The following is a 20,657-nucleotide window of genomic DNA, read 5'->3' as shown; positions in this document are numbered from 1 at the left end:
GTGACATTTTTAACAATTCTGCCCTCCCCCCTTTCATTTAGGAATATAGTAGCTACTCTTTGGTAGTGAAAGCCACAGACAGGAATGGAGGCCCAGATGGAATATCATCTGAATGCACCTGTGATGTTAATGTGGTAGATGTAAATGACAACTTTCCAACCTTTTCACAGAGCTCGGTAAGACCAGAAATCACCAGCATCATCAACATTTCCTTGTTCACATTCATAACAGCTTCCTAGGGGGAAACACCAATGTTCCGACAAAGGGATCCATTTTTATGCCATTGGAAGCCCAAACAGAAATAGAAGTAGTCCAGATTGCCTATATATATATCATAACAATCGAGGTTTCTGAGCCATCTGCAGTAGTCCCATCTGAAGGTTGTGGTACCAACCTGCTTATCCATCAACTAGGCTGGGCCCAAGAGCATCCCCATGCTCTAAACAATCCATCAATGAAAGCTTAACCTCATCGAAGGCTGATAGATTTATACCAGCAAACGCTCTGCCTTCCCAACCAGCATCACAGCTTACTTGTCTGCATTAAACTTTAGTTCATCTAAGAGTGTCAGATGTCAACAGCAGTTTTCTTTTTCTTTTCTTCCCCTCCCCTAGTATTCAGCACGAATTTCAGAAAATACACGGAGTGATGAGCTTATAAGGATACAGATTACTGATCTGGATCAAATGCATACAGATAACTGGAGAGCAGAGTGTTACTTTCTCTCTGGAAATGAAAACAACAACTTTGCTATAACTGTAGATCCAATGACAAATGAAGCTATCCTGATGGTGGTAGAGGTATGAATTTGAAATACTCTTTCACTGTTGCTGTTGAAGATCACAATCTGATACTATGGTATCTTCCCAAATGCAAGACCAGGTTTTTTTCTCAGGCATGCCATCAAAAAAGAGGGGGGTCATCTTACATTTGATACAAGTTACAGTTATCTCCAAAAAAACATTTGAGTGTATGCATGTGTGTGTGTGTGTGACATTTTTAGAAGGTCATCTTACATCCAGGGCTGTCTTCCTTTCAAGTAAGTATGGGTATGTTTGTACATTTGAAATAGGAGAATCTATTCCCACTGCCTTCTGTCTTGTCCAGCAGGAGGAGAAAAGGCTCACATAGTCAACCTGTTAACATAAGACACATAAGGCATTTTGACAGCAATATTTATTTTCTTTCTTTAAAACATTTATTTTCCTTTGATTTTGCACAATGTAATGTCTATTTTCACGTCCTGTCTTCCAAAGAGAATGCCTTGGTAAATGGGCTATTCAGCCACCAGCAACTTCAATTGATACAGGAGAGTTAATGAGTAACAAAGCAATTAATGTTGGGGAGGGGCCGTGACTCAGTGGTAGAGCATCTGCTTGGCATACAGAAGATCCTAAATGCAATCCCCAGCATCTCCAAATAAAAGTATCAAGTAGTAGACCTCGGCCTGAGATCCTGGAAAGCTGCAGCTAGTCTGAGTAGACAATACTGACTTGGATGACCCAAGGATGCTGATTGAGTATGAGGCAGCTTTATGTGTTCACTGTTGTTTTTACCTGAGAAGTCAACTAGTTCATCACAAGCAGCATCCTCTACCATGGATTATACCTTTAATATATATATGTGGCAAAGCCGAGGAGGATTAACTATTTCTCTAATGTGTCTAGTGTGTTTTGTAGCTCCCCTCTTGCATTCTAAACTATAATAGTTGCTCTCACTGCAGCAATCTCACCACCACTTAGGTTTGCCAACAGGCCAAGAGGAAAAGGCCCTGCCCCTTTTAATAGAGGCTAAATGTGTGGAAGTGGACAGTTGTAGCTTTTTATGGCATAGAGGTAAATAACATCACCTGGTATTTGCTGCAGATCAACATGATATTAAAGGGGCAGCTAGAGGGACTGGGTTAAAAGCTGGCAACTCTTGGCAGATGTGACTTTGCACAGTGCTTCAGGATGGCTAAACATAAGCACATAAAACCTGCCATGCTGTTTAAACCACTTGTTCAGCATTGTGTTGATTGGCAAAGCAAAGTTTAGAAGTGGCACCATTGACCTCTCACTAGCATATGAACATGTCATACTGACTTTAAACATGGAGATAGCACTTTTGGTTAGCTTGACTAGTAGCCACTGGGGAACTGGATTTTCCCAGTATGCATTGCAATATCCTATTGCCAACAACTTCACTAGTTACTTAAGGTGTGAAAAAAAATCCTTACTTCTGACTTCTATTTGCTGCCTCTCGGTTTCACTGCATTTAATTTTTCTGGGAGAAAAAAATGTGAAAACAATTTTTTAAATTAAAAATGATATATTGGGGTAAATGATATATTGATATTTAATACATGAGTATGATACCCTTGAGTGGGTGGATACATTAAAATTAATCCATGTTATTTCTTTCATTTAGGAACTTGATTATGAACAGTCTTCAAACATTCAGTTAAGTATTGGTGTACGAAATGTAGCTCCTTTCCACTATTCAGTGGCTAATCAGTATCAAGCTACGGGCACCCCGTTTTCAGTAGAAGTAATAAATATTAGGGAAGGACCAACATTTTCTCCTTCCACAATAACAGTTACTGCATCAGAAGGTACAAGCACAACCTCCTACTCTGTTGGGACATTCCAAGCTATAGATCAGGATACAGGAAGACCTGCTACTAACGTCCGGTAAGGCATATTTTATTTACTCTGAGCATCTTTTGTGGCTGGACACCTGCATCGCATCTGAATCCAGTGTGCCAACAACATATGGAATATAGTAGTGTGTGTGTGTGTGTGTGTCTGTGTGTGTGTGTGTGTGTAAAACAGTGGAGGATGAGAAAGGAATGTTTAAAATACCCTAAACAATATAGAATGTCCAGGGCCATCATCAGGGCATTTGTGGTTCAGGGTACAAATCAATATATGAAAAGTAGGAACCAAAAGATCGGATCCTGTGTACTATGAGCAGAGTACAGCCTGCAGAGGAGGAATTTCCCACCTACTTCCTTCTGCTGCAGCCTGCTGAAACCCTGAAAATTCTCTTCATGGGCAGCAAAGAACCCTCTGCAATAGTGTGGATGCAAAATGTGGGGTCCGCAGTGGAAGAGAAATTGGTAAACCTCTCCTCCACAAATGGAACTGCCATTCTGCCAGAATAATTGTTGTTATAATGCCAGCATTTTTAAACTACATGAATTAAAAAATAGTCTAGGGAAACAGATGGCACCTAATGCTCAACTCAGCAAGCTTGGTGCCAAGTGAATCCCTAGGGAGAGGGAGTCTAATTTCTTACCCACATAAGAACATAAGAAGATCTGCTGGATCAGACCAGTGGTCTATCTAGTCCAGCAGCCTAACTCACACAATGCCCAACAGTTCCTCTGGAGGTCCAACAACAGAATATGGAGGCCAGTTCCTTCCCCTGATGCCTTCTTCCTGGCACTGGTATTCAGAGGTTTACCACCTCTGAACACTGAGTTGTCTTGCCTCTGCAAATGGAAGTGCATGGAATAGGTCTTCAGAAGCAGATCTTACCCAACAGGCTGAATTATATGGGAGTAGGGGGTTCTTTAAATGTCTTGGTTCCAAACCTCTTAGGCCTTTAAAGGTAAAGGCTTGGGCCATGGCTCAGTAGTAGAGAAGCATGCAGAAGGTCCCAGGTTCAATCCCCAGCATCTCCAGTAAGGATCAAGTTGTAGGTGATGTAAAGGACCCCCAGCCTGAGTCCCTGGAGAGCCGCTGCAAGTCAGGTAGACAGCACAGATGGATAAAGGGTCTGATTCAGTAGAAGGCAGCTTCATGTGTTCATGTGTAACAGACAGCATTTTGAGCTGTGCCAGAAGTTTTCCAGGCCTCGTAGTGCAGAGGGGAAAGATCCACACCTCCTCCCACACAGAGTGGCCCCAGTCACAGCTGGTATTTCTCTGAAAAATAGATGTTCACAGATCTCCCAGCATCAGACTTAGTTTGGCCCTTAGAAAAACCCACAAAAGTACTGAAAGGATTCTCAATATTTAAAGCCATGTGGTTGTTCTGTCAGTATTAATGGTACTACTCCTGCATACACTGATTTGTGTTTTGTTTTATTTTTTGGATTTATCTCCCGCCCTCCCTGAAGGCTCAGACAGTACAGAAGTTACATGGTGCCTGTCTATAATCTAACTGGCATTTGCATGAGGACAATTAAAGTTGGCTCAATTAATCCAAGAAACAAAGAAAACAGGAGCCCAAGTCACATGCACTTCTGCTTCCCTGCATCATTGGAGCTTTGTGACTCCCTGCAGTAAGATCTGTGAGCCTCGATCTCTGCAGATTACAGCTGAAGTGCAAAATGCACAAATTTGATCTTTTGCTGTCTTGCTGTTCATAATCTCTAAACCAGCTCTCTAGACAACAACATTACAATATTAGCAAATTGTCTGCTCAAACAGTATGATGTGAATAAGACAGCAGCAGTAGGATATGCCCCAAACATATAGAGTCCTCTACGTACGACTTTTCACGGCTTTAGATGGCACAGAGAGAGTGCCACATGGTGTGTATGCACAGACTCTCTTCCAGTCGATGACTGAATGCATGATGGAGGCCAGGAGCGGGAGACAATGCATGTCTTCTGATCTATCTGCTTCCATGCATTCATAGAAGGTACAGAAAGGGCCAGAGATTACCAGCATGCTGGGGAAGGGAGAGACATCATAATGACAGCAAACAAAAATTAATTTTGGCAGACAGAAAACTAGACAGTAGGTTGTTGAATGAGACTGCCAGAAATAGGATGCTGTGGATGAAAGGCAGCAGCAGGATGAGGCCAGTACTTCAGTGTGGAAGACAAAGAAAAGAGTGACAGCAAGGAAGCCATTTTCTTTCTTCTGGTTTGGTCCTTAATATATATAAAAGGCAGCATCCTAGCCCCTCTAAAATTATTTCACAAGGCAAATGAACAATTTAAGAGCCATGGTACACATGACTGAGGGTGAGACTGGTTGGGATCATGGATCTCCATGTTGAAAGGCTAACTTAAAGCTAAAAGCTCCCCAGTGTTAATAAAATCTCCCTATATTAAAAAAAAGTTCAGTTCATTAATAAACTAGCACTTCAGGAAGTAATTTGCAAATATTGCTGGAGATTACTGGTTGAAGGGGTTTTTTGCAATTGGATTCATTATTTGAAAAATTCTGAAAAATATTTGGTTTAGATTTTGATTTGTTATCCTCTTAATACATGCATCACTCCTGTCTGCTACCATTTTAACAGCTCTAAGGCATCAGCTAATTTCTAGGAAAGAGAGGGTTTGTTCTCACACATCAATTTGCTTTTCACTTAAAATTTATTTCATTTTGAATGTCAAATGACAGAATAAATTTTTAAAGTACATTTCATATTGAAATGGTTAAGCCAGCTTAATCACACTGATGACTCATGTTCAGTGTATGATCTACTAACTCCCCTACATCCTTTTTGCATGGTAGTAGCACATGCGAAAAGGATCTCAGAGTCTGAGTAGGTCATACACTGTACATGAGTCAGCTATGTGATTAAGATGGCTCAACCATTTTAAAATGAGAAGATGTAATTTAAAAAATTGTTCTGCCATTCTGTAGCTAAAAAGGTAAACACAATTTGGGGCTGTATCAACAGAACAGAAGTATAGTATCACTTTATTCTGCTCTAGTTAGGCCTCACTTGGAGTACTGTGTTCAGTCTGGGGCACCACAGTTTAAGAAGGATGTTGATAAAGTGGCATGAGTCCAGAGAAGGACAATAAAGATGATGAGGGGTCTGGTGACCAAGTACTATGAGGAAATGTTGAAGGAGCTGAAGAAGAAGAAGAAGAAGAAGATGGCTATCATATCACCTTTCAGGTGATAGCCATCTTCAAGTATTTGATAGATTGTCATATAAAGAATGGAGTGGAGTTGTTTTTTGTTGTTCCAGAAGGTCAGACAAGAACCTACAGGCTGAAATTACATCAAAATTATTTTTGGCTAAACATTAGGAAGAACTTTCTGACAGTTAGAGCAGTTCCTCAGTGGAACAGGCTACCTCAGAAGGTGGTGGTCTCTCCTTCCTTGGAGATTTTTAAGCAGAGGCTACATCTAACAGCAATTCTGATTCTATGACCCACTATGAATTTAGGTAGATCATGAGAAGGGGGTAGGAATGGGCACAAACCAGAAAATTCTCTTTTGATGCTCAGGTTGTACCCGAACCGAACCCCGAACATAGTAAAAGAAATGCCCAAACTGACCCTATTGGTTCGGGCCAGATTGGGCTACCTTTCTCCGGGCCACAGGAAGCCACAGCTGGGAGAAAGGGGGAACACCCAGGAAAGATTAAATGGCTGTGAGCCATTTAACCCATCCATTTCACTTCCCCCTGCTTCAAAGTGGGGGGAGCAAAATGGAGCAGCTGTTAGGTTTAAATGGCTGCAAGCCATTAAACCCCTCCATTTCAGCGAGAGGAATCACTGAAATGGCTTGCATCTATTTCAGCCTCACAGCTGATGGGTGCACCAGCCCTATTGTTAGGCTGAAATGGATCCCTCTTGGCCCCCACACACACACTTCCCACCACGAGCTGCACAAACCTCCCAGTAACCATGTGGAGAGTTGTGGAAGGGTCATTGAGGTGAGATGGCATGAACCTTGTTTCACGAACCACGACCCTGGCAATTTTATCATGAAATTAGGTTCATGACAAGGTTCATGCCCATCCCTAGAGGGATGGCAGGAAGGGATGATCCAGTGCTTGGCTCTTGTGGCTATTTCTTATATGCCCTGGGTAATGCCGATCACCACTTTGGGGTCAGGAAGGAATTTTTCTCCAGGCCAGATTGGTCAAATGATCCTGGATTTTTCTAGCCTTCCTCTGGGCATAGAACAAAGGTCACTGGTGGTGTCGGGCGGTAGGTAGCTGTGAATTTCCTGCTTTGTGCAGGGGGTTGAGCTAAATGACCCTTGCAGTTCTTTTCATCTCTATGTTTATAGGTTTCTAAATGTTTCTGGTTTGCACTAGCAATTTAATTGTATTAACAGACTATAACTGACTCTAATCATTTTTGTTAATCAAAAACAGTTATCAGATGGGAAAAGATCCAGCTGCTTGGTTTAATATCGACCCAAGACATGCTGTAATCACTATTAAGAAACAAATTGATCGGGAATCAATTTATGTATATAAAGGATCTTATACTGCAGAGGTGCTAGCTATTTGTACAGGTAAGAAAACAGATTTTCCCACTTTCTCTGAAATTACTCTGCATTCTGAAACTGGTATCTTACATCATTCAAGAGTACTTTTGCTCAGACACAGATTTCATTCATTGCAGAACTGACCTACTGATATTTGTAATTTACTGTAAGCTACCTTAAGTGTGTAGGAAAGTCCATTAAATAAATATGTGAACATTCCCCCTAGACACTTGAAGCTAAATATCTGATTGGTTCTTGCAAGTCCATTTCCTTGCTTTCCCTTCTTCATCCCTTCACCCCAGAAGTCCTCAGCATCTTCTGCTGTAATTTGTAAAATTTTGCTTATCATCACTTGATTATTTAATGGTTGCTTAAATTGTCTTTCACCAATAGACCCACCTATAAACCCCATTTATTTTCTGGACATGTATCTGGCTTGCAGACATTAAATGTTACCAGCTGTAAGTCAATGACCTGTTTATATACTGAGTAAATTGTTTTTCTTAACTGATTCTAATTTGATTTGTTGATTTTTTTTCTCCCGTGAACACATTCTGTGTGTTTATAATCTCTCTGTGTTTTTAAATCTGTGAGGGTTTTATCTGTTAACAGTCTTTTATGTTCTGCATGCTTGCAACTTGTTGCTTGTTAGCCACCTTGAATCCATGGACATAAGGTGGGATATAAATATTTTAAATAATTTGTTAAATAAATAACTTCTGTTTCAGAAAGCCCTTTCACAACAGCCACTGGTACCTTGGTGCTTATGATTGAAGATGTCAATGATAACTGCCCAGTTGTGAGCAGTGAAATCAGAAAAGTTTGCATGTCCAGCCCAACAATCACAATCACAGCAACAGATCTAGATGATTATCCGAATGGTCAGCCTTTTCAATTCACCATAATAGCACAGCCTCCAGAAAGTTCATGGATTATCAGAATAGTGAATGGTGAGTAACATTATTTGTAGAACTTGAACTCTCCCACATTTGCACACCCTTCTAGGCCTCCCTACGTCCACATTCCAGTACCAACTACCTACTACCTGTTTGTTAGTTGTGTATGCTACCTGCTTCTGTCAACCAGAGGCCATTTTTCAGGTATTTCTGATACACAGGCATCTGAATGAGTTCTCAGGATGGGTGGGGAAATAGATAAGACAGCAACACAGCTGCAATGTGGCACAGGAAATTTGTTTTGTAACTAGGTGGGCTTTTAAACAGCCTGCCTCAGAGATGGGCCCTAAGTTGTTTCAGCCTCATTTGCCATTTAAGTTCTTGGGGTTTCTTTAACTTTCATAAGTAACAACATACATAAGTTAGTTTGCATCAGCTAGAAAACTAAGGCCATGTTATGGCAAAGATTCAATGAAAGTGTTTGACTTCATTCAACCATCTCACCTGATTCCCAGTCATGCAACTACATTCTTCTCAAAGGATCCCCTAGTAAAGATTCCAAAGTAGAATGCTTCATCTAATTTTTTTTTAAAATCTTTTCCTTCTCCCTAACAGATACCTCTGCAGAACTGTCCACAATGAGAATGAATTTTGAGATTCACGAGGTCTACGTTAATGTGATGGATAACAGAGGCAGAAGTTGTGAAAGACCACAACTAGTTCCCTTGCAAGCTTGTCGCTGTGATCAGTATGGAAGATGTACTGCTGGTGCTACACAAAGAATCACTGTTATTGTTGGTGGTAGCGCTGCTGGTGGTGGAGCTGGTGGCACTCCTGGTGGTGGAGCTGCTGGTGGTGGAGCTGCTGGTGGCGGTGCTGGTGGCGGAGCTGCTGGTGGTGGAGCTGCTGGTGGCGCTGCTGGTGGTGGAGCTGCTGGTGGTGGAGCTGCTGGTGGCGGTCCTGGTGGTGGAGCTGCTGGTTGGGGAACAGGGGGTTCAGCTGGGGGTGCAGGTGGTGGAACAGGAGGCTTTGGTTGGGGAGCAGGGGGTACAGCTGGGGGAGCAGGTGGTGAAACCGGTGCAGATTATGGTGCTGGTGGTATAGGTACAGTTGGTGGTGGAGGGGTGGATCATGGTATAGCTGGTGGTGACTATGGTGGTGGTGGCACTGGTATGGCTGCTGGTGGTGGTGAGAGCAGTGATTATTATGGTTTTGGCACAAGACAGCAGGGAGGAGCAATGACAGTTAGTGCTGCTGCTATCGCTCTGATGTTTCTCGGAGCATTAATATTTGTGTGTAAGTATTTCTTCAAAATAGATTTGCCATTTCTAGTTTTATAGTTTATACTCGTTCAAATATAACACCTCTTTTTATGTAGCCTTTTCCTGAAACATCACTCTTTTATAACAAGTGCATTATGCATCTGCTGTTGAAATTAGCATGTGCTTTAAACAATGTGAGAGTTTGCAGATCATTAACACTGTGCTTATGCACACCTGTTCACCTGTAACGAAGCTTTGGTGGCTGTTTCAAGTGCTGCATTTCATACCAAAATTTGTGATATCACAGCTAATTCAGAATGCAGAATGACCACAGAGCTCTGTTTTCTTAACTTCTTAAAACTAAAATGCCTCATACACAGAAATTGTGTGAGGGATGGGAGCATGATTAGATTGGATTTGGGCACTGATAAGATTATGTATGTGCTTCTTTGCCCTGGAGTAGCATCCTGGCAGCTGATTTTATGTGCTTTGTTTGTTCGTTGTTTTTTTGTGCAAAGAAAGACAATGAAGAAGATGTTGTTCATAGTACACATAAAAGCAGTCAGAATAAAATGACTATGTTCCTGGTTCTATGCAATTAAAAGCAAAAATGTTTACATCAAGTATGTGAAAGTCCAATAGAAAGGGGTTGGTTAAGACCAGGGGTCATTTCCTGCGGGAGCGCACAGGAGCTGAGCTCCGGCAGTAAGGAGCCCAGGGGTTGGGCACATACAACAAGCCCTGCCCCCTGCTCCCAGCAGCCCTCAGTCGGGCCACAAGGAACAAGAAGCAGCCAGGTAAGTTGCAGAGTCCCCCCCCATCCCAACTTCAGGTACAAGCTCTCCCTCCTCTGTGAGGACAGATCTGCACATTCCCCCCCCCCAATAGCTAGCAATCCAAAACAGTCTAGTGGAGCCCGAGTGGTGAGTGTTGCCTTCTGACACACTTCCGGTGATGTCAAGGTGTGTGGCATATGCAAATACGTTATGCTAATGAGCTCCTGCACCTCTTTTTCTACGAAATGACCCCTGGTTAAGACTGTTTGGCTAGAGAAGTTTTAGAACAGTCAAGAATGGCAACTAAACCAGTTTTGGCATGTGCAGGGCAAGGGCTAGAGGCTTGCTTTTTTGATGAAACCTTGGAATTCACAGAACCTGATAGACAGATTACTAGGGACTTTCAAGTACTTGGGCGGGACTCGTTTCTCCTTCCCCCACAATTTCCTTTTTTCTTTTCCTGAAAGCTGCTCCCCTTTTCTTACTTCCTTCTCTCCTTCCCACCATCAGCTAACCCATCTTTGCCTGCCCACCTGTCTTCAGGTTTCCCCCTTTCCTTCCCCGACAGTTTGCACTTGGAAAAACTATGGCCAAGTCGTATAGTGCCAGCCAGTCTCCCAGTGAGCTTCTGTGACAGTGTTGATGTGAACCTGGGTCTCCCAGATCCTAGTATAAAACTGTAACTACACACACTGCACTGGTTTTTGTGGAGTGGCTGTTGTTGAACAGTAGCAAGCAGCCAGTCCTTGGCAAATCATTTCAGTTCTGTGGCAGCAAGTTGCCTGGGCCTGATGAGTCCTTCCTCAAAGGCCAAAACAGCCTTGGAGAGGGCCCTGCCCCTGCCTTCTACTGATAGAAGCCAAGGGTTGAATAGTGTTGTGGTTGCATAGCAATGGCTAGTGAGGGCATTCATTTCTTACAGCTAAAAGTGCTGCTTCTATTGTGTTGGAGGGGTGTTTGTTTGTTTTAGATTTCAGATGTTTTACAAACCTGGGTTGTTTTCAGATTTATGTATTTATTTATTTGAAATAACATTTTTTTTATTTTGTAATATAACAGTGAACATACAGAACACCTGGGTTGTTTTCAGATTTATAGAAAAATCTGTCTGGTCTGTTCATTATTCCAGTTAAGGATATGGGGGTTGCCAGGAGGAAGGGGGGAAAAAAGAGTGTCCAGAGGGGAATACAGGGGAGAGTGAGGTGCCTCCCCAACAGGTTCCCTATCACATAACTGGGCTTGGAGGGGAGAGTGAGGTGCCTCCCCAACAGGTTGATGTGGGTTCCCTATCACATAACTGGGCTTGGTCTGATGGCTGGCACTAGGGATGCCAGGTACTCCCTGTCAACTATTGGGGGTAAGGAACTCACTGGGTGCAAAGATAAGCCTAGGCCGGTGTTGCCAGCAACACAGCAACAGCGTGCACAGGAAGTGATGTCATCACATTGCTGGTGACATAGGGACACACTGGTATTTGGGCAAAAACTATATGGTAGAAGTCATTTTTACAATGGAGTTTTTGTCTCAATATTAGAACATCCCTGCATCGTCAGTGATGTGATGACATCACTTCCACTGCACACCAGACCAAATGCCTAGCCTGCTTTTGTTACCACTAAGTCTCCCACTGGCCAGCTGATTGGTACCAGGGGGACAGACTCCAGAGAGGGGGATCTCCCACTCCCACCCTAGTGGGGGCCTGACAATCCTAGCTAGCACTGTGCAACAAGGTTTGGCCTAGCCCCAGGGACTGGAGCTGCCCAGAGTTTTCTCAGGAAGTGGCTGCCAGAAGGAGGGAAGGAGGAAAAGCTGAAGACAAGGGAGCAGATAAAGGTAGCTTGGCTGGTGGGTAGGTAGGAGGAAAGAAAAGGGGAAAGGCCATGGGGACTTTCAGGGAAGTGTAAGATAAAACAGTGAGAGAGGGGGAAATGTGATGTGCCCCACACAAGTCCTTGTGGGTCTCCCACTTGTTTATTCCTATTGTCTTAATATTTGAGTCTCAGAACTTACCAGTCATAAGCAAAATTAGTCATACAGTGTTTAACTTGTATTCTGAGTTAAATATTGAGCTTAATTTTAATTATTTTTTTCTTCCTTCTATTTCCACCAGTGATTCCCATTCTGATGTCACAGAGCAATTGCTGTGGCTATTGTGGGGGTGGCCCTTCTGGTGGAGTTGGAGCTGGATTTGAACCTGTGCCTGAATGCACAGAGGGAGCAATTCATTCATGGGGAATTGAAGGAGCACAGCCTGAAGACCGGGTTGGTTCAGGAACCTGTAGCCTACTGTATACCAAATGTTGAATGTGTAAAATGAAGACACAGGGTCTATAGACAACCTGACTTGCATTTAATGTGTGACCCAGCGCTTACCTTAAAAATAGTGTGAGGGGGAGGAAACAGCACCCAGGTATGCATGGCAGTGAGAGAAGCTTCATCGTTCCATCCCTTCCACCCCATATGCTTTCGCTAGCAGAAGAGGGCTGTGAGAGGCAGGCTGTTTGTCTCACTGCCAGTTCTACATGTCTCCAGGGCAAACATGTGGGACCAGCAATAAGACAAACAACTTGCCTCCCATAGCCCTTTTCTGCTAGCCAGAAGGGAAGGGTGGAAGGGAAGAAATGATGAAGCCCCTCTCACCACCAGGCATGCTTGGGAGCCAACTTGCCCCCATACAGATACACACTGTCTTTAAGGAGAGTTCCGGGCCACATGTTAAATATGAGTTGGGTTGGAGTTTTCCCTAACACAACTTACATTAAATGTATCATCTAATCAGACCCAGCATAAGATTTTATCAATCTTATCGTGTACGCCACCTTGAGCCAGTTTGCCCTGGCTAGGTGGGATACAAATCTGTAGTAGTAGTAGTAGTAGTAGTAGTAGTAGTACAATTATGATGTCCAATGTTTCACCAGATGCAGACAGTGTTAGCAATCCATTGCATTCCTTATCAAGAAAACTTTGCTCAAAAGCTCTTACTTTTGAGTAAACATTTAGCATGCTCTAATCCATAAGGATAAATATCGCTGGATTTTTAATGAGGGATGTAGTGCTATATTAAGTGCCTTGTGGAGGCTCCAGTTTCAATTATGCTTGCAGCTCAATGCAGAAACTGAGTGACTAAGTAGCACAAAAGTGTCCTAATGTGGAAGCAGCCAAAGACTTATGGTATATCAGAAAAAGACTTCTGAACATGGACAAATGATTTTTTCTTCCTGGAGAAATTAACAGTATTTGGGTAGTCTTTTTAAAAGGCGTGCAATGGCATATAGCTCTTGCAAGCAACATAGCTCAAGCTTTAATGGACAAATAGCATCTGTATCAAAAGGAAGAAAGGAGTGGAGATCCCTTAAACAACAATAACAAAGTATTATCCAGTGGCTTAAGGCACAATCATTTGTTGTTTTTAATGTTGTGGAAATGGAAGAGCTGCTAATTTTCAGACCCTTTAATATAAAGAACTTGGCGTCCTCACATGGAAACAGTTTACCTCATTGCACCACACATCCAACAGCTAGTCTGCAGGAATCTCGAGCATTAACAATTAACTCCTAGGTGGGATAGTAGGGAGTCCTTAAATACATTCCTGTCTGCACACAGCTTTCTGTTCTGTTCACAGTTCTCTGAATCATGGCAAAAGTGTGTATTTAAATGCATTGTTGTTGTTGTTTTCAGGATGTTTCAAATATGTGTGTACCAGTAAAAGGGGCAACTAAAGGTGAATTTGCTGACTCCTCAGGCAAGTAAAGACACAACTTCTCTGTAACTGTGACTGTTTTAGTAAATAAATTTAATAATAAAATAATACTTTCCATTTATTTTTCTGTAAATAATACTTTCATGTACAAGACTGCTTTAACTGAATCACCCAGTTCCATGATCCTGCTAAATTATTTCCCTTGGATTTAAATCTTGTTCATCCTGCCAAAGTTAACTGAGAGTCAGTGTGGTTGAAATGCTGGGCTTTGGCCAGGAAGACAGGGGTTCAAATCCTCACATGAAGCTTGTCGAGTGACCTTGGGCCAACTCACTCTCTCTCATCTTAGCCTACCACACAGGGCTATTCTGAAGATAAAATGGAGGAGAGGGAGCCATGTATAGTCCCCGGAGATGTTGGAGGAAGAGTGGAATAAAAATGTGGCAGATACTCATTGATGTCAATGCACCAGTCCAGTGCTCAGTAAGAGCTCCTGTATATATTTTGAGGCTTGCTTAGCAAGTAGTTTATCTTTCTTCATTCAAAATGAAAGGGCACGTATAAGAAAAGAATCTGTTACAACAAATTAGATTTGTGATGTACATGGCATGCTGAGAATTGTCCTTAAACTGGAGTCATCATTGCATGCTTCTTTCAAAATCCTCTTCAGAATTTGGGAAGACACTTGATAGAATTTATACATTCTTCTGCATGAGCCTTTATAGTGATTTTTTTTTCCAAAATACGCTTTACTCCTACCCTGCCATTTGTAGTCTTTTCACTCCAACACCAGTAGATCAATATTCTAGCTGTTAATGGACAGGCGTGTGACCATGCAATAGTGCAAGAGACATGAGATAATCTTGTTTCTTTCATTTCTTTCCTCCATTTCTTTTAATCAGAGGAGATGTAAAATGCAGGAAAAAAGGCCCACAGGCTGCAGGGGAGAGCCATGCTGAGGCTGGTCTTTTTAAAATGTTGGCTGCTTGTGTTTTGCTTTCAAGTCATAAAAGGGGAGTACTCATAACTAGGGTTGCTGGGTCCCTCCTGACAACCAGTGGGAAATGAGGGGAATTTACCGGAAGCGGGAGGGAGGCCTAGCTGACATTGCTGCATGATGATGTCACTTCCAATGTTACCTAGAAGTGACATCATCACACAGCAATGTTGGGCGGCGTTCTGGTATTTGGTCAACAATTCTATGGTAAATTTGGCTTCTACCGTGAGTTTTTGCCCAAATACCAGAGCGCCACCCTAACATGACCGACATGATGAGGTCACTTCTAGGTCATATCAGAAGTAAAGTAGACACGTCGCTGCAATGTTGACTGGGCCTCCTCATTTTCTAGGTAAGTCCTATGCCTGACAGCTGATCAGTGGTGAGGAGGTGGGGCCTGGCGGCACGGGACCTCCACCTCCACCAGGGGGTCTGGCAACCCTACTCATAACAGCAATAATTAGATTCACAAGACAGTACAACCACAGGAGAGATCACAGTAACTATTTAATGGAGACTCAACATTCTTGGAAACACAAGTTTAATCTGTGTCATATGTTGTCCTAATTTTCTAGACACATACACACAAACGGTGGTTTGAAATGCTGAAAAAAATGACTTTCCTACCATAAGAGGGCTACTTTAATGGAAATGATTGGATCCTGAGCAACAGCATCAAGAAAGGCTATTCTCGGCTTTATTGACACTATTGGAAATGACTTAATAATGAATAAATATGTGACTATAACCCAGCTCTGTAATAGAGGCTTCGTAGCAGAAACACTTCAATCTACAAAGTGGGGAGTCCTTTTGATTAGAGCTTAGTACCACACATGACAAATTAACATAAATGAAGCTGAAGTATGATTTCATACACAAGCAGGCATATGTTGTCCCTCTAAAATCCAAGTCATGTGGAAGCTGCTGCATGCAGCCACTATTTGAAATATTTCTGGATCCCCCAAGGGTCGTTTCGTAGAAAAAGAGCTAGGGGAACTCATTAGCATAACTCATTAGCATATACCGCACCCCCTGACATCAGGGGCCCGGCGGTGGACCTGCAAGGCCGGCGGGAGTGCGAGGAAGCCCCGCAAAGGCCCTCCCTGGCCTCAGGCAGGCAGGGGTGGGGAGAGGCGGGGAGGAAGCAACTTACCCTCCCTCTTCTCCTGCCTCCTCCTGGCTGAATGAGGGCTGGAAGCAGAGCGGCTGGAAGCAGGGGGGCGGGGCTTCGTCATGTGCCCCGCCCCCCCCACACCTCACCCGGGGGAACTGCGTTCCACCGCATTCCCCCCCGAAATGACCTCTGGGATCCACAGAGATTAACAGAATGAGGTGGAGCCTGAAACAACTTCAGTATTGATAGCAAATAAAGCATCAATATCTAAGCCATGCTTTAGAACAAAGGTCATATGATTTTAGGGCAGATCCAAACTTTAACACCACTTAACATTGTAGAGTGGATGCCATGGTACCTGCCAACATCTTTAGTGGTGCCTGCTGAGTGTTGTTTGAACATGGGTGGAGCCATGTAGGGCTTTTCCCAGCAAGGCTTCTGACGGGCCATTGGAGATTTGATTGGCTGTGTAGATTTCTAACAACATTGCTTTGGCAGTAGTTGTCACCACAGCACAGGGATCTTTACTGTGTAGCTGAAGGTAAACTGTAGCCGCTATTTTGTGGCTGCATGCTTCACCTCCTGCAGCAGCTGTTTTGTGGCAGCCATTCTGTCGCTGTGCCCACCATACTGTGTCAGAAGTCCAGAGGTGCCCAAAGGTTCAGAAAAGTTTGGGACACGTGCTATAGAATTTAAAGGAATGTCACTAAATTGTACATTCTATTGCTATATTAACCACATAGATCCATTTTGTTTTCACTAGTGCTTATTGCCTCCTCCCCGAGAGTGCTTGCATGCAATTAGGCTTGCATTGAAAGTGGCTTGTCCAAATGAATTGAGTCTGAAACGGCTTGAATTTATCTCAGTATTGGTTAGTAGACTGCAATATGTAGAATTACACAATTCTTTGTTCTTGTTAAAGTGTTAAGTAATATTTTTTTTCATTTCCAGATATTTATACAACCAAGTATGGAGATGGAGGAGTGATAAGTTCAGAAGAAACCACAGCACTAGGAGCAGCTAAAGGTTATGGAACGACTGTGGATTATGGAACTACAGGCTATGGAACAACAGGAAGAAAAGAAATATATGGCGGGACAATGAAAGAATACAGAGAGAGTGGAGTGAACATGGCATTCTTAGACAGTTATTTTTCTGAGGTAACCCATGTTCATTTTTCAGTCCTTACTGTCTTCATAAACTGATTATGTCGCCACTAGGAAGAATAACTTTTGATCTCAGGTAAATAGGAAAACAATGAGGACGTGAGAAATACTGTAATACAGAGACAGAAAACATATGACAGTATGATAGAAAAAAATCTGGTATATCTTTCTAGAAGCTAAATAATTATATCTTTGTTTGAACTAAAGTTAGTATATCATCAACAAAAAGTAAAATAAAGAGATACTCAACCACATTTTTATTAGTATCATGCTGTTAATTAACGACTTTAATTAGATTGTGAGTTGAACAAATCATTTTACTTGAGGAGTTCCATGTTTTCCAGGTTGTGCTTTCAGATCTCAGCATTGAGCAGTCACTTTTCTGATACAGTCTGAACAGTTACTGCAATAACCAACTTCATGTCAGTTTGAGACACAGATATGAGAATGCAGAAGTTCACTGGACAGGCTGTGTTATTTGTACTATCAGTGATAAGATCTTCCCTATATGTTTGTACATTCAGTTTCCCCCATTCACAGCATTAACTTGGATCAGAGCCACGCACAGAGGGCAAAGGGAGCTTTTAATCCTTTTAACCATTTCAGCCCCATATGGTTTTATAAACTGAAGCCAGGTTCCCCAAGCTGTTAAAAGAAATTCAACAAAATATGTATCTGTCTTTCCCACCACTTTAGATTACTATGAACAGCAGGGGGGGACAGTTTCAGTTAGTGAAGATATGTGGGGGTGAAAGGGCTAAACTGCCTCTCTCATCCCTGTAAGACCCCAATCTGAATCATGGCCATGTGCAGTCATAACTAGGGATGGGCACAAACTGGGTTTGCAAAAATGCCCCCCCAGCATGCTAGAGACACCAAGCTCACAGGGGATCTCCTGATGACTCTACATTACCTGCCCTCCAAGTATGGTGATGACTAGATTTACAGGATCCAAGTTATGCTCCCCCCCCCCAAAGAAGGTGCCCCCATCCTCCATTGTTTCCAATGGAGGCAGGAAAAAACCAGCAAAAAGGGGGCAATAGAAGCCTAGCAGGACAGAATCAAAGTCCCAGAGAATCTCTGCAGTAAAGACTGAAAGGGGGGCATTTTTGCAAGCCCAGCAGAACCGCTGCAATGTGCCCAGCCAAACCAGTGCCTCTGTGGCAGTGTAAATCCAGCAGAACTAAGGTCAAAGCAGAGAATCTCCACAGTAGAAACTGAAAGGGGGGCATTTTTGCAAACCCAGCAGAACCAGTGCAATGTACTACTGCCCAGCAGAACCAAGTGCCATTGTGGCAATGGCAGCTCAACTGATGTCTAGCACAAAATCACAATCCAAGTGGGGGAGGTGGCAAGCCTAGCAGAACCCAGTGCTAATGTGGCAATGCCATCTCAATCCCAATCCAAGCAAGAAAGGCATTTTTGCAAGCCCAGCAGAACCAGTACAATATACAGAGTGCTCAGCAGTACCAGTGCCACTGGCACTGCAAGCTTAAAAGGATTGTTCTCAAAGCATAGAGTCACAAATCAGGGGGAGGGGTGGTTACAAGCTCTGTGCAAGAAAATGGGAAGTGAACACAAAGGAATGCTGGCAAGGAAGGGGGACCCCTCTTGAAACTGACATGACTTGTTTGAAACTGATAACAGTTTTTCTAAGGCTTGAGAATTACACCCTGCCTGTTGCTTTGAAGTTTGGTAAACATTTTGTTTGAGCCTAGACAATCTATCTGGAAATGTATCCATTCATGAACCAGCACAAACTACCACAAACTGCTTGAAAGCCTAGACGATCTATCTGGAAATGTATCCATTCATGAACCAGCACGAATTTCCACAAACTGCTTGAAAGTTCATGGAAAGTTCATGCCAATTGACGTGCCATGAACTTCAGTTCACTAATCATGAACCGGCCAAAATTCATCATGAACTTTAGTTCATGAACCGGTTTGTGCCCATCCCTAGTTGTAACTGAGTTTAATAGCGATATGTGATCTACATCATGGCTACTCAGATGCCAATGCAGAGCCTTCTTTGATGGAACAAGGCTCTTCACTTAACTGAAAGGGATAATAGTATCCAACTAAGTCTAATGATTCTATGAGCATCAGTCCCATAAGCGTGCTAAGAGGAGGCTTTGCTGTGCTTGCATAGGGCAGATATTGTGGCTATGCTGTGATTTATTGGAATGTGGTTTAGGGCACTGAATTCAGCTTCCTAAAGATCTTTGGTTTCATTTTTTAAAGTAAGCTTCTAACAACTGTTTCAAAAATATGCTTGAAAGTGTGTAATACCTGGAGGAATCTCAGAAGCCAGAAAGGCAGCAAAGGATTTTCATTGGATGGACATGAGGCTTCAGCTCCTGACTACTTTCCATGACCACAGGCCAAAATAAATTGTATTGCATATACTGTATGCATTGGAGAAATTATCCATGTTTTGATACTTTCGATAGATTTTAGGATTTGACTTTTCTTAATGTAGAATTTGGACTTCCTGTACACAGAACTCTTCATTTTTTAAACAAAAAGTTGAGTACTCTGGGTATAGAAAACTGAGGAGCAGTAGTCATTTCTTAAGGTCACTAGGCACAAAATTCATATGAAAACACATTTCCTCAGGTCATAATATAATATGGGATATATAATATTTGGCTTACAACAGGAGGAAGTTACCTGAATAAATCTAACTGTTGCACCCACTTTTGCCATTGATATGTATCATATTATCTCTGCTTTTCAATCTTTTGGTGGTAATTTTGATTCTTCTCACCATGTAAATGACAAGTGAATAAGGATGGTCTAATTCTGTCTTTCCTCTCTTTATTTTTAGAAAGCATTTGCCTATGCAGATGAAGATGAAGGCAGACCTGCAAATGACTGTCTACTGATATATGACCATGAGGGTATAGGAAGTCCCGTTGGTTCCATTGGCTGCTGTAGTTTTATTGGAGAAGATTTGGATGACACCTATCTGGATACGTTGGGACCAAAGTTTAAGACACTGGCAGAAATCTGCTTGGGTGTCGAAATTGAGCCCTTCCCAGATCCCAACTCACCTTGGCCTTCTGTTCCCAATCCTGAAATAGATATGAATCTTCCACCACCAGGGACAACCATTGTTGTTAATACATCTTCATCTATGCCTCTACCAGTACCTCCACCAATGTCTTCACCAGTGCCTACTGCTGTTGGTGGTACGACAGTTGTTACTGAAAACACCTATACAACTACTTCCACTGTACAACCTCCACCAAGGCCTATACCTGACCCAGTAAACTATGGTAATGTAGTGGTAACTGAGACATATACATCTGGACCAGCTCTGAAACCTCCCACAATTAGTGTTGATCCGTTGTGCGGATCAAATGTTGTAGTCACAGAAAGAGTGGTTGGTCCTGCCTCAGTCGCTGATTTCCATGGCATGATAGATATCCCTGATATACCAGATGGATCAAATGTGGTGGTCACAGAAAGGGTTATTGCACCAAACTCAAGGATACCCACTTCTATGAGCATTCCTGATCTAGCTGATGGATCTAATGTAGTTGTGACAGAAAGAGTGATTCGACC

The 20,657-nt window shown here is 42.6% G+C and overlaps 1 protein-coding gene across 1 annotated transcript in view; it reads left to right on the top strand.

The window, feature by feature from the left end:
• The window catches only part of LOC107113253 (desmoglein-1-like), a 43,772-nt gene that overhangs the window by 22,648 nt on the left and 467 nt on the right, over positions 1 to 20,657 (top strand). The window contains exons 7-16 of the mRNA XM_015414554.1: positions 42 to 176; positions 615 to 800; positions 2,410 to 2,672; positions 7,062 to 7,204; positions 7,906 to 8,127; positions 8,689 to 9,369; positions 12,222 to 12,373; positions 13,790 to 13,853; positions 16,874 to 17,082; positions 19,918 to 20,655. Coding sequence (XP_015270040.1) covers positions 42 to 176; positions 615 to 800; positions 2,410 to 2,672; positions 7,062 to 7,204; positions 7,906 to 8,127; positions 8,689 to 9,369; positions 12,222 to 12,373; positions 13,790 to 13,853; positions 16,874 to 17,082; positions 19,918 to 20,655 — 2,793 coding nt within the window. The remainder of the gene's footprint in view (positions 1 to 41; positions 177 to 614; positions 801 to 2,409; positions 2,673 to 7,061; positions 7,205 to 7,905; positions 8,128 to 8,688; positions 9,370 to 12,221; positions 12,374 to 13,789; positions 13,854 to 16,873; positions 17,083 to 19,917; positions 20,656 to 20,657) is intronic.

The sequence above is a fragment of the Gekko japonicus genome, unplaced genomic scaffold (assembly GCF_001447785.1).
Source record: "Gekko japonicus isolate JY-2015 unplaced genomic scaffold, Gekko_japonicus_V1.1 scaffold559, whole genome shotgun sequence".
Lineage (NCBI taxonomy): Eukaryota > Metazoa > Chordata > Lepidosauria > Squamata > Gekkonidae > Gekko > Gekko japonicus.
The sequence above is the reverse complement of the archived record's forward strand: the minus strand, read 5'-3'. Positions and strand labels throughout refer to the sequence as shown.